We start from the raw sequence: 13,537 nt of genomic DNA on the forward strand, positions 1-13,537 counted from the left end.
GCCCTATAAAAAAAAAACCTAAAATATTTTTAAAAATTAATTCTAGAGGCATGATGTAGATTTACAGAATAAAAAGATGCACAAATCCTTTTATCATCTACAGCTAGGAAGAGGAGGTGCTCACAACAGTTATATTACATATGATAATAGTTCTCCACCTTGATAGAATGTAAATTTCGTGGAAAGGGCATTTTAGTGCATAAGAAACAACAAGGAGTACAGATAAAAATACCAAATTCCATTTTTTTAAAAATTCTAGTTTTCCTCCTCCTTTATTTTCAACTGTGAGTTTTCTTTATAGTGCCTTCACAGCCACTGTCTAATCTGCATGATAAAAATATCCTTTAAATCTCATGTTCCAGTATCTGTTATGTTTTTTTTTTCTCTTAAAAAGGTAGGAGACAGTGTAAATGGGAAGTTAAGAGAAAAAGAATTTATTAACAATAGAAAAGAGAACTAGTTCATACATCCTTTCTTGTAATAGTAGTATGACTTATCCTTGAACATTTTACATGTTTTCAAATTACCTTGCAATTATCAATCAGTTCAGTATTTCATTAAGTAGTAAATACAGAAGACTTTATGGATGCAAAATATTATGAAAGGATTTCAAAATTTTCATGGAAAAACACAATTAAAATACAAGTTTATTTATTTAATTTTTTGGGAGAGGTTTTATTTTTTTTGGAGAGCTTTTTCGCTATACAGCGCATGCGCTTGCCAGACAGACAGAGACAGACAGAGAAACAGAAAGCGAGAAATCACCCCCCAGGGGGGATGGTCACGCCGTAATCCCTTCTCCTCTCGGGATCTTGGGCACGCACGCACACGAGTCTGGCATGTTTTAAGCCGCCGGGTCCAGGACGTGAACTGCGGTCGACGACGTGGGCGTCCAGCGACATAGCCATTACGCTAACTGCTGGTTCCCGGGAGAGGATTTTGCTATAGGGTGCGTGCACTTGCCAGAAAGAGAGAGAGAGAGAGAGAGAGAGACAAAAAGCGAGAAATCACCCCCCCAGAGGGGATGGCCACGCACAATCCCTTCTCCTCCATTCTCCTCTCGGGATCTTGGGCACGCACGCACACGCGCCCGGTGTGAGTTTAAGCCCCCGGGTCAGGGATGCGAACCGTGGTCGACTACATGGGAGTCCAGCGACATAGTCATTGCACTAACTGCTGGTCCCAGTACAACTTTATTTTAATGAAAGCAAATTGAAATCCATGAATAGTTTTTTCATGACCTTTTTGAAGACCCTTTGTGTATTCAGCATGTCTGCCTTTAATAACGGCATAAAAATTCTTAGAATATATTCATCTTATATTTTTTATTATGACTACTCAGAATAAAAACAAGTAGTGCTGGGAACCAGCAGTTAGCGTAATGGCTATGTCGCTGGACTCCCACATAGTTGACCGCGGTTCGTGTCCCGGACCCGGTGGCTTAAAACTCATGCCGGGCGCATGTGCGTGCGTGCCCAAGATCCCGAGAGGAGAATGGAGAAGAAGGGATTGCGGCATGACCATCCCCCCTGGGGGGGTGATTTCTCGCTTTCTGTCTCTATGTCTGTCTGGCGAGAGCATGTGCCCTATAGCATAAAAACCTCTCAAAAAAACAAACAAAAATAAACAAGTAGTGTTTTCATCTATTTGTCATGAGAGGTGGTTCCTGGCTTCAATCTCAATTAAATTAAATCCAATGAATTCATTGTCAAGTTTCTGGTTAGTGAATATTTCAAAATTGTCTAAAAAATATAGTAAAGATAAACATCTTGTAAAAATAATCAGCACATTCTCTACTATCTACAAGTGCAGTTGCTATTTCTTCCTCTGGGGATATTATCAAGTATTGAACCATTTCAAACTGCAGACTACTAATTACATTCGATTAGTACTTGGAATATTTTGACACCTCAGGACTTTCAAAGATACTAAGAAGTATTTAATAGTGAACTGTTCAAGACATCTTCTTACTGAAGAGGAAATGATGTTCTTATTAATAAACTGGTCTTATGCTTATTCTTCAACTAGAATTCGTTGTTCAGAAGAATTGGTTTAGATTTTATTGATATAAACATGAACTGTTTTCCCAAAATTAATTATTTAAAATTATAAAGATTATTCATGTTTGTAGTAAAAGTAAGAGCTACAGAAAAGGGTAAAACATAAAAAAAAAATCCTCCTTTTCTACTCACTACACTGTTGTGCCACTTCTGTAGGTGATTATTTTAATATTCTTTATGCATTCCAAAACTTTTCTATGCATTTATATATGCATGACTGTTTTTGTTATAGGATTCATACGCTTACCAGAGAGAGAAAGAAAGAAAGTGAGAAATCACCCCCCAGAAGGGATGGCCACACCATAATCTCTTCTCCTCTGTAATCCTTTTAGCCTTTTGGGCATGTACACCCACAAGCCTAGCGTGTTTTGTAAGCTGACAACCATGTGAGATCCAGTTCCTTAACCACCATGCTACATACTGCCCCCTATATAGCTGTGACTTTTTAAAAGCAAATGTGCGAATGTTATAGACAATTTTTACTACCTGATTTTCACAAACGAGACTTAAGACATATCTGTATGGCTATTTCATACCTGATTTAATCATTTCCTTATAGATTTATATTTAAGATGCCTCTAGGATTCTGCCACTGCAAATAGTACTGGGATAAACTTTTATGTGCACACACACATGCACACATTTTCCTCTCTAATACATATGCTTGATAAATTCCTACAAGTAAAATTAAAGTCAGAGTCTATTTCAAAAACGTTTTAAAGAATTATTTTTTATTTAACTCTATTTATTTACTTACTTTAATTAATTTATTTACTTTGACTAGAGAGGGACAGAGAGAGAGAGAGAGAGAGAGAGAGAGAGAGATGAGATGAGAGGGGGGTTAAGTGAGAAACAAGCCACTAGGTCAAAGACTTGAACCATGGTTGGCCATGTAAGAGTCTAGCACTCTTAACCACCATGCCACCTGTCAGCCCTCATTTCAAATTTTAATAAATACAAACAAATTTTCCTCTTAGAGGGTTGCACCAATTTATACTTCTACCAATTGGATACAGAGTTGCCAGTGCAGTTAATTATCAAACTTCTGAAATCTTTGCTAATCCAAATAGGTGAAAAATAGTATCTCATTTTAATTTCCAATGAATCATTAGTAAGATTTAGAAATGTATTTTAATACCTATAAGCTATTTGCATTCCAATTTTGTGACTTGCTTGTGCAACTGTTCTGTCCATTAGAAAATATTTATTTCTCCATTTACTTTTAGAGACTAAAAAAGAGGCTGTCACTAGACAGCAAACATCAGTGCAATCTGTTATTCCATTTTTAAACTTTCAAATACCTGTTACTTTTAACTTGGTTTCTATACTTTTGTGGTACTTAAGGCTTAATATAACATTAACATTAATTTTCAGATGGTTAATTGCCAGTTGAAACATCAGTTGATTAAATCATATGTTTCACATCTATACGTACAGGCAAGAAAATAGGTCAAGTGTCATGGCCATTTTAACTTCTATAATAATTGAAAACAGGTACTATATGAGCTAGACCAACCCCCTAGATAAAATTTGAGGTTTTCATTTGTCTTTAAAAAAAAAGTTGTAAAAAAATATATATATATTTGAAACCATACTGCTTCTGTTGTTATAGAGTCATAAAGTTATACAAAATTGTAAGCAATATTTTGAACATTACCTTTAAAATTCAGTATTTTGAAATTTTGAAAGTTGTTTATGAACTGTCAAGAACTATGGAGTATGAGCTATAAGTTTTTGATATGTAAAGAAAATGTTTGTGGAAAAATGTAAAAATAAATAAATGAAAGAAAAAAATGTAAAAAAAAAGTTGCATTCACATTGGCTATTTGGGTATGGGCTATCGATTCAGACAAACTCCACTCTAAAAATCTTCATATTATCATATAAGTAATCCAAAATAACTTACTTCGAATCTGTTTTTTTATTTCCTTAGCAGGGTCCAACCAATTCTGAAAAGGAAATGACATTTTGAATGTGAATTAGAGAAGAACAAAAATAACTCAGTGTTCCTTAGGTATAGACGTGGCCCAAATGCCCTGCATGCTGAGTGGTCACTGGAGACAGTGGTTGTGGGGAGAGCCTCCTCAGTGTGGCCCCTCCCCCACATCTGGAGCACCTCCACTAGTCCCTGTGGGGGTTGGGATGCTGTTGTAAAGAGGAAATGCATGGGGGTACAATTTGTGCTTGCGAAAATTTGTTTTCTTTTACCATCTCTGTCTGCAGGAATTTGAGTTAGTACAGAAATAGATGGGGAAAATGGAGGAAGATTCTAAGTTCAAACAAGTGACCAGAATAAACTAAAGACACATGTAAGGAGACACGCTTCTATCCCAGCCTATTTGCTTCCATCTTAATTACTTTGAGGATTACAAATTCTTAGGCATCTACCTAGAGAACTTCCCTAACAAATGAGCACTTGCTTGAGATGGGTGATTTTCCTCATTGGAAAAATCAGATGATTACGAAGAAAGTTAGATATTGTCTAGTGATGTCAGTAGGTTTTAAGTGGCTCGTGGCTCAGCACCAAAATAAGCACCATCTATGAGCAAACTCCTGTGACTCAGTTTCCTGCACTGACACATGGAAACGACTGCCTCTTATCTCAGGTAGTCATGGGGATTAGAGAGGGAAATCTCCAAACAGACTGTATTACTCAAGTGAAGGGTCTACAGAAGTATCACATTAAACTTTCAACACCGACTAAATTAGATGAGTGTCAGGTCAGCAAGTGACCCATCTCATATTCTGATTCAGTAGGAGCATGAAAGAATCATAAGATGAATTAAGAATAGGACAGCAGCCCCAGTAGTGAACTGCCCAGACACTTACTGTCAGAACCGCAATATCTTCCTTGAATTTCGGAGTGTGAACATATGTTCTACCTAAGTCTCAAAGTATTTCATTTTCATTGGCTCAAACAATCCACTGGAATGTATTATCAAAAAAAAAAAAGCACTGCTTTCCTGAAACCATAAATAACTCGTGTGAAAACAGAGGAGATGATGTATTGTTTTCAAAATATTTAAGATGAGAAGAAGTTGGTCATGATTTCCCTCATGAAGAAATAAGATGATTAATAGCACTTAGGGACTCAAAGGTCTAATGAGGATGTGTGAGGGAAGGTGGAGAAAATGACCCACTATTCAGTTTCCGTTCACTTCACTGCAGTAAGAGCCCTTCTAGCCATCACGTTTTGTATTGCTTTTGATCTCTTACCTTCTGGTTTTCAGCGTCTCGATATGTAAGCCCAAAATAGTCTTTTTCTAGCAGGTTCAGATGTTCACACACTTTATCAAATAGCACTTGCCCTCTGGAGCGTTTCTGTGGAAAATAGAACAGAAAAAAAAAAATCAGTCAACACACAGAAAAAATTTCTTCTAATTGCCATAAATAAAAGTGGGTAAAATTTAAAACACTGCTTGCTGTAACTGCTCCATGAGCAACCGACAAGTGTGATTACCTTGCCATCTCTCGTTTAACTGGCATAAAGGCTCAAAAATAGTAGATCTCAACCTATAAAAGCCCACTCCTACAAATAAACAAAACCAAAATCTTAGTAGTGGCACTGAGTATTAGTGACTATGGATGATTTCTAAAAACAAGTAGCTGGGAAAAATAATGTGATGTTTGGAAGGTCCAAGTATTTTGTAAAAGGGTGGTATAGCCCAAATGCAGGTGGATTCAGATGGGAAGGTCCTGGGTTCATTTCCCTGGACATCCCTGACCATGCTAGGTGTGGACACGTGGGTGTTATGTGCCCTTCACCTGGCGACAAGGTGGACTGCAATGTGAAGATCCTGTTGGGGGTTTCCCTTCCCATCTCTCTCTCACAGAAAAAATTATAATCTTAAAAAAATTTGCAAAATATCAAAATGCTGACAGTGATAGAGAGTATAAAGGGCTAACCAAAGCCATGGTTCAGAATTCTCTAACTCAATCCCCTTACAAGATTCTAAGCCTGAGGGAAGTTAACCCTGTTCCCTATAACAAGCTGGTCCTCACTTAAAACTCTTTATTCCAGGGACCAGCAGTTAGCGTAATGGCTATGTCGCTGGACTCCCATGTAGTTGACCGCGGTTTGCATCCCGGACCCGATGGCTTAAAACTCACGCTGGGCGCGTGTGCGTGCGTGCCCAAGATCCAGAGAGGAGAATGGAGGAGAAGGGATTACAGCGTGGTCATCCTCCCTGGGGGGTGATTTCTCGCTTTCTGTCTCTCTGTCTCTCTATGTATGTCTGGCGAGCGCATGCATCCTATAGCAAAAACTCCCCCCCACCCAAAAAAAAAACCCTCTTTATTCCAATACAGATTTAGGAATTTTACGAATCACTTTCTAAGTCCATTAAACTAAATTCATTAGTTTAGTATTTTTTTGCCATGAATTTTAGTTTTTAGTCTTGTATCACAATGCTCAACTTTTTCTTAATTTCTTTTAGAACAGATTTATTAAATATGAAAAAAAAAGTTTAAAGAAAATTTTAGTTATATAAATGTGAGATACAAATATATGAAGTATATCTTTGACCATCAAGTGGTCATCTGGGTTAAACAAAATAATCCACCAGCTTCATTTTTATAATATACTATATCATATATTCATGTAATCCTTCAAAAGGCTATTTTCATGGCTTTGGAGTCAGCAATGGGTTAGCTGGTAACAATTATGTTAAACTACTTTTTTGTTTGTATGGTTTGAATATTTTACATTTGATATTTTACGCATATTTGTTTTTAAGATTTAATGTAACTTAAGACGTATTGACAATGATGTCCAGGCCAAAACAAAAAGCAATCGAAAGACCTGTAAGTTGTGTGTGTTATAATACGACTGCGATTATATTGAAAGGTAATTACTGCATCCCCTCAAGCATGACAATCTCTGAAAAAGGATACATTTTTTGATAGAAAAGTAAAGCCTAAATTGTAGCTACCTAAATAATCAATGATATGTTTGAAAAACAGTTCCATAAAGTATGAAAATAAATGACTTGTTAGCAAAACTAAACAACATTGCTCACTGGATATGAATAAATGTCACAGCAATGAAATGCTGCTTGCTGGTTTAAATCTTTTATTTATATATAATAGCATATTATTTCTAAATAAAGCTTGACACATTTTAAAGTTTTCACAAAAATGTGCTTCTTCTAGTGCTTCTTTCAGTATTATCTCCAGTTTACAGATAACAACAGCCTCAGAGAAATTAGATGAGAGTGGCAGTATTAAACAAAACCCAGGCTTGAATCTTCAGTACATCTGTGCAGCTGTGTGAACCTCTGTTTTTCCTTCATTAAAATGGGTGTGACGGGACAGACAGTCATGCAGCCGTACAAGGTGATGTTCTGTGAGGCATTCCTACATGAGAAGGTTCTTGATTCAAGTCAGGAGACATCCCTGAGTATGCTGCACATGCACTTGCCCATGACCCAGGGCTGGTGGAAGGCTGGGGTGGATTGGCGCATCGAGACCCTGTAATGTTTGGCTGTCTGTCTCTCCTTCACAGAATAAGCAAATACATTAACTTAAAAAAATGGATCTGATAGGATCTACCTCTTCAGAATGTTTGACATTAAAATATTTCAACTTGGTTCAGTGGTGGTACATGTCAAGCACTCAATAAATATCAACTATGATCAGAGTCCAGTGGCTGACTGATGGCAGAAAAACTAGTGTAGACCACATTATTATGAATGTTTTCTGCAGTAGCACATATATGACTTTTGCTGACGCCAATAAGCAGCTTTAGTATTAACATACCTTGTTCTTTCTTTTAGGTATCAATTACCTGCTTACTACATAATTCTAGCTATGCCACATTATTTAAACACACATATACCCAAGTACACATCAGTGACTGGCCAAGCACTTGCTCAATGAGTAAACAATAAACAAAGCAAATGCAAATACAAAAGCCTTTCTCTACAAGGCTCTGCCTCCTCTATCATCTGTTCTGAATACACCACAGACACGCTGGTCAGTGTATCTTTTGGCCACTGTATTCTTCCTCTTGTCTAAGAACTGACATGGATTAGGCCAAGCACAGACTGTTAATGCTAACAGGCTTCATACTTTTCCCATTTATCACAGTTTGATTTCTATTAATGTCTCATAGTTCCTTTCGGAATAGACCACTTGCTTTCTTACTGAACATTTTAAACACTACATTTTAAAAAATAGTTTTACTTATTTATTCTATGTCAGGGGTGTGTGGGTGTGTGTGTGTGTGTGTGTGTGAAGAGAGACTGACACAAGCACTCTTAACAGAGTGTCACACACTCATGTGTATACCTGGTGTGCTTAAGGAAGGGCCAGGACAGGAGTCCACGACAGTTCCATGTTATCACTGAGCCACCATCTGGCCCCAAACACCAGTTTCTAAGACAGTTACACAGTGGTCTAATAACGAGTTATTTTTTTCTCTCCCTCAAAATTGAGTCCAGCTGTCTAGACTCTATTGTAGATGGTTATATGGAATAGAAACAACACAATTCCTATCTGCTAAATATCAGCACATCCACCAGCTAGCTGGGTGACTTTGGAAAAAAGTCTTTTAAGTTTATGTGGGCCATTTTCTCAACCTTGAGCAAGGGTATAAGACTCTATGAAGCAAGGTGATTACAGACTACAAGCTATGACAGGACCTATCTTTGCTAATGGCACACTAATAATGGATTAAAGCACTCTCTCCCATTGAGCCCAGATGGGGCACATTTTGGCATGTCATGATGAGAAAGATGCTGCCAATGTATCGAGCTGAGAAATGACATGAAACCCATTTTCCAGTCCTGGAAAACTAACTTGTTTTTGAAGTGTAATTAGTTATTTATTTCACAAGAAAGAGAAAGCGACAAAGACAGAGAAAGACAGGAACCCCTTTAGGGTCTTCATGCTACAATCTACTCCCAGCCTCATCCATCCTTGATCATGGGCACAGGAAGATCCCACATTCAGTATGCATGGGGATGCTTCAGGACACAAACCCAGTACTATCTATGTGGGTCCAGTACTGCAGTGTTGCATTACTGGTGTGCCACTGGTTGACGCCTAAAAATTCTTGATTCTTCTAATTAATTTTTTTCCCCTAGCATATTATTCAACTTTTTTACTTGGTGACATCTCTGTTTACCTATAGGAAATAACACTTAATGACTAAAGCTAAGCAATTAGACTGGAATTTTTAGAAAAATTAAGTCAACTATTATGGTTCTCTAAGACGTACTGTTACTTAAGTGATCAAATCTAGGTACCTTACGGTCACCAGGTGCAATTAAACACAGCAATTAGAGTCAAGAATTGAGTAAACTAAAAAACATTGACAGAGGTATTTTAAACTCTTGGATAATTTACCTAATCAAAGAAGACTAAGAGTTTTTAGTGTTGTAGTTTCCTGTGAGTTGTCATCTCTGACTCAAAGGCATTAATAATTCACACACACACACACACACACACACACACACACATACACACACACAATTCACATTCACCATTCACTATGCTACCACCTAGAAGAACTGATCTAACTTTCCTAAAGCAACAAACCCATGGCAGCCTGCTCACTTCCTGAAATTTCCATTGGCTACTTGCATTTCTGTTTCTGAGTGAGTAAATGGAGATATTATTACCCAACAATTGGGAAGGCTTAAACATCCCCAAGCAATTTAAACATGTTTCATTCTTGTTTCAATTTTTTCTTCCTGTAATTTAAAAAATTCCAAGACCGACTCATCTAATTGCTGGGTGTTAGAAGGGTGTCAAAAAAGAACTTAAAGAGATGAAAAAGTAAGCCACAGACCTGGAGGAAATATTTGCAAAACACATGCCTGATAAAGGACTGGTACCTAAAATATACAAAGAATTCCTAAAATTCAACAAGAAGAAAAGTTCATTTAAAAAATGGGCAAAATATCTGAAGTGATATCTAACCAAAAAAAGGTAAATTAGAGTAAATGAGCAGATGAGAAGATGTTCAATTATCATGTCTTTAGAGGACTGCAAATTAAAGCAACAATGAAATACCACTAAGCAGTTATCAGAATGGCTAAAATCCAAAGTACTGACAACACCAAATGCTGGTGAGGTTGTGGAGTAACGGGAACTTTCATTCACTGCTGGCGGGGATGCAAAATAGTACAAAATCACTTTCCTTTTATTATGAGTAAATAAAAACTTTATTGGGTAAACATTTTAGCAAAATCAAAACTTAAGTTGTAATTTCTTCACTATTTTTTTTTTTTTTTGCCAGAGATGTGTATGCTGGCCAGAGAGAGAAAGAGAAAGCACTCCCTAATGAGATGTGGTCATGCTATAATCTCTTTTCCACATCGCCATCCTGTTGGGATGTGGGGCATGTACATACATGTGCCCTGTTCACTGGGGCCAGTATTCCTATTTATTCCTATTCCAACCATAGTCGCCTTATGGGATCCAACTGCTAAACCACTATATTATGAAGGTGGCTCATTTCCATTTATCTTAGTTTCCTCTTTGAAATTAATTAATCTAAGAAACCATTTGCCTGTATAGTCTCCACCGTCTAGACTTGGCTTCTTGCATTTCCACAGAATAATTTAGCTCGTTCCCCCTGTCTCCTGAATTTCCTATAAACTGTAGCTAATCTAGAAACTTGATGAGATTCTGGTTTGATTGTTTCCCATAAGCAACACTGTGTAATTTCATCAGGCACCAAGTGCCTTCCTGGTGATAATATCAGTCATTGATGATCACTGCCCTAGATCCATTAATTCCAGGTTGCAAAATGGTGATATTCTTATCTTAACCATTCCTTCTCCATTTATTAGCTACAAAGAGTTTCTTCTCTTTGCCCGAATTATTTGTTTACCCAGTGATAGAGTTTGATTATAAAAGCCAAGATAAGTGGACCCTAACCCAGATTCCAGATAATACATTAATGCTGTAGCATCAACCAAAAGTCACCAAGTAGATTTTCTGTTTTATACTATCACAATGAACTCAAGAATTTAAACAGATTGGACGTGTTCCCATCCATCTCAGGTGTTACCATCTTGATGCTCTGAATGTTCCTGAGAGCTCGGCCTTGCCTATAGCCTGCTGAGTCCCTTTTCTCTTTCAAAAGCTTTCTCCAGAGACGGTTCTTTAAAGCACTACCTGTATCCCCTGCCAAATGTGATTTCTCTCTCTTTTGGACATTACAGCACTTTATAGCAGCAGGAGGGCACTTTCCATATTCTGGGTTCTATCACAGCTTCCCCTGTGTACTCACCTTATATCCTGATGTAAAGACATGTGTGATGGTGTGCTACCTGCTGTAATTTACCCTTCAAAGAGCTTTGTATTTGGTCAAATGCCATCAAGAGATTACAATGGTAACTTGATGAAATTTTACATAGAATTCTTCTCACTAGCATATCATAACCAGTGATATAGAAGCAATATTTTAAACTACTGGCACTCAACAGTGGCTCTTGGGAGCATTTATGAGTGATGCCCTGGCCCCTGTGGCTCAGCTCAATAAATAGGAATTTCTAAAGCTGGGCCAAAGGTACTTTGGGGGTCCTCAGGTGACTCACGCAGGCATGATTGAAAGGTACAACTTAAATTATGTTTATAACTTCCAGTTTTTAATATAGGAGGACTATAAAGCAATTTTACTTTTTAGGGAGGAAATGTATAACTTTTTCAGATTTAGTCTAGGCTTAATCCAGTTTCTTTGAGACCTCATGAGCCAACACTCACAGCTGAATTATGAAAAAATTGATTTACATAGACACAGATGCTTAAAACCTTCAGACATCTTTTCCAACAAAGTTTCTTGAGGAATCTAAGTTCTCAAAAAAGGATAAACAAGTCAAATGTTGAAATAAAATGATACAAATCAGAAATTAGCTACCAAACTCTGAAAAAAAAAAAGACTAAAGACTAACTTGCTTTTAAAGCTATGAATAAAATATATGAGAGTACAATTTTTTTGAGATTTGTCGAGGTTTGTTTTTATTAAGAAGGAGACATTTTCCAATTGTATAAGTGAAATACAGACTTATACTGAAGATCTTGCAATATTGCTAAACAGTGATCCCAGGTAGGTTAATGAATGTCTTCATTTTATTTTTTCTTCTTTTTTAAAGAATTATTTATTTATGATTATTGCTACTATTATTATTATTTTAATTTGCTATAGGGCACAGGTATTCACAAGAGAGAGAGAGAAAGAAAGAGAGGAAGTCAGAAAGCAAGCTGCCAGGTCTGGAACTCGAACCACTGTCGGCCATGTGAGAGTCCAGTGCCTAAACCATCACACCATGAACACCTTCCTCCGCAGGTGACAAGGTGACTGATAGACACAAATACCTGGCAGTGAACCCCAGGAGGCTCCAATGCAAATGCGGAGCTACTCAAGACCTAAACTGAGGTGGAGACAGTTGCTCTGGGTAGTGGGCTCTCCAAAATGAACCTTGTCTCTGTGGCTGATTCTCAAGAAATCATTGTGTATTCTGTGCTTAAGACGAGGAGTGCAAAGGCAGGAAAACACAAACTGTACTAAATCTCAGCACAGGACTAGAGCAGAATTTGTTTTGTTCGTTTAGGCTCACAAAGCTATCAATCAGCCCAAGGGAAGCTCACTTCCAGCAAAGGCTAAAAGCTGAAATTAAAGAAATTTGTCAAGTCAAATGCCATCTTCTAGCCTTCAAAGACGGTTACAGTCATCTAACTGAAGCTACACAATCATGAAGAAAATGTGAGAGAGCAAGCGGTTTTGCCTGCGAATTGGAGCTAATCAGCAGTACTTACTTCTCAGAAGAACGGACCTCCATTAGGAGGTGTGCATATTCTAAAGGCTCCTCAGCACTTAGGTTTGCATTTTGTTCAATGTTCACATTTAAAAAATTTCCAAAAGCCTCTTGCCAAATGTCTCAGGCTTAAACCACTCACATTAAGACAAGAAAATATTTACAACTATGATAACGAGAACACTTAGGAAAACCGGAGCTTCTGTAGCCAATTTCAACTATTCTAAAGCTGAGGGAGTGGCAACACCACAAATATTTCATTCTTTCTTTCTTTAGTTTTTTTTGCTATAGGGCACGTGTGCTCCCCAGACAGACAGAAAGCAAAAAATCACCCCCAGGGGGGATAGCCACACCGCAATTTCTTCTCCTCCATTCTCCTCTCGGGATCTTGGGAACGCATGCACATGTGCCCGGCGTGAGTTTAAGCCACCGGGTCCGGGACTCGAACTATGGTCGGCTACATGGGAGTTCAGTGATACAGCCATTACACTAAGTGCTGGTCCCTCTTTTCTTATTATATATCTGCACTCATTTTCTTTTGGAAATTATAGTGCTCATAAGTTTAGTATTCTAGGAAGACAGAGACAGGTACCTTCAACATGTATCTTCAAGCCACAATTCTCTCCCAGCCCTCAGCCAGTCAAGATCACAGCATGGCTCAAGTATCGGACCTGGTGGCTTGCTTTCTCACTTTCTCTCCCTCCTCACTCT

At 37.8% G+C, this 13,537-nt stretch overlaps 1 protein-coding gene across 1 annotated transcript in view; it reads right to left on the reverse strand.

Annotated features, from left to right (window-relative positions):
- EPB41L3 (erythrocyte membrane protein band 4.1 like 3) overlaps positions 1–13,537 on the reverse strand; it is a 116,283-nt gene that overhangs the window by 55,766 nt on the left and 46,980 nt on the right. The window contains 2 exon segments of the mRNA XM_027771051.1: positions 3,967–4,009; positions 5,277–5,381. Of these exon segments, the coding sequence (XP_027626852.1) occupies positions 3,967–4,009; positions 5,277–5,381 (148 nt within the window).

Source organism: Tupaia chinensis, unplaced genomic scaffold (genome assembly GCF_000334495.1).
Source record: "Tupaia chinensis unplaced genomic scaffold, TupChi_1.0 Scaffold000180_1, whole genome shotgun sequence".
In the NCBI taxonomy this organism is placed as follows: domain Eukaryota; kingdom Metazoa; phylum Chordata; class Mammalia; order Scandentia; family Tupaiidae; genus Tupaia; species Tupaia belangeri.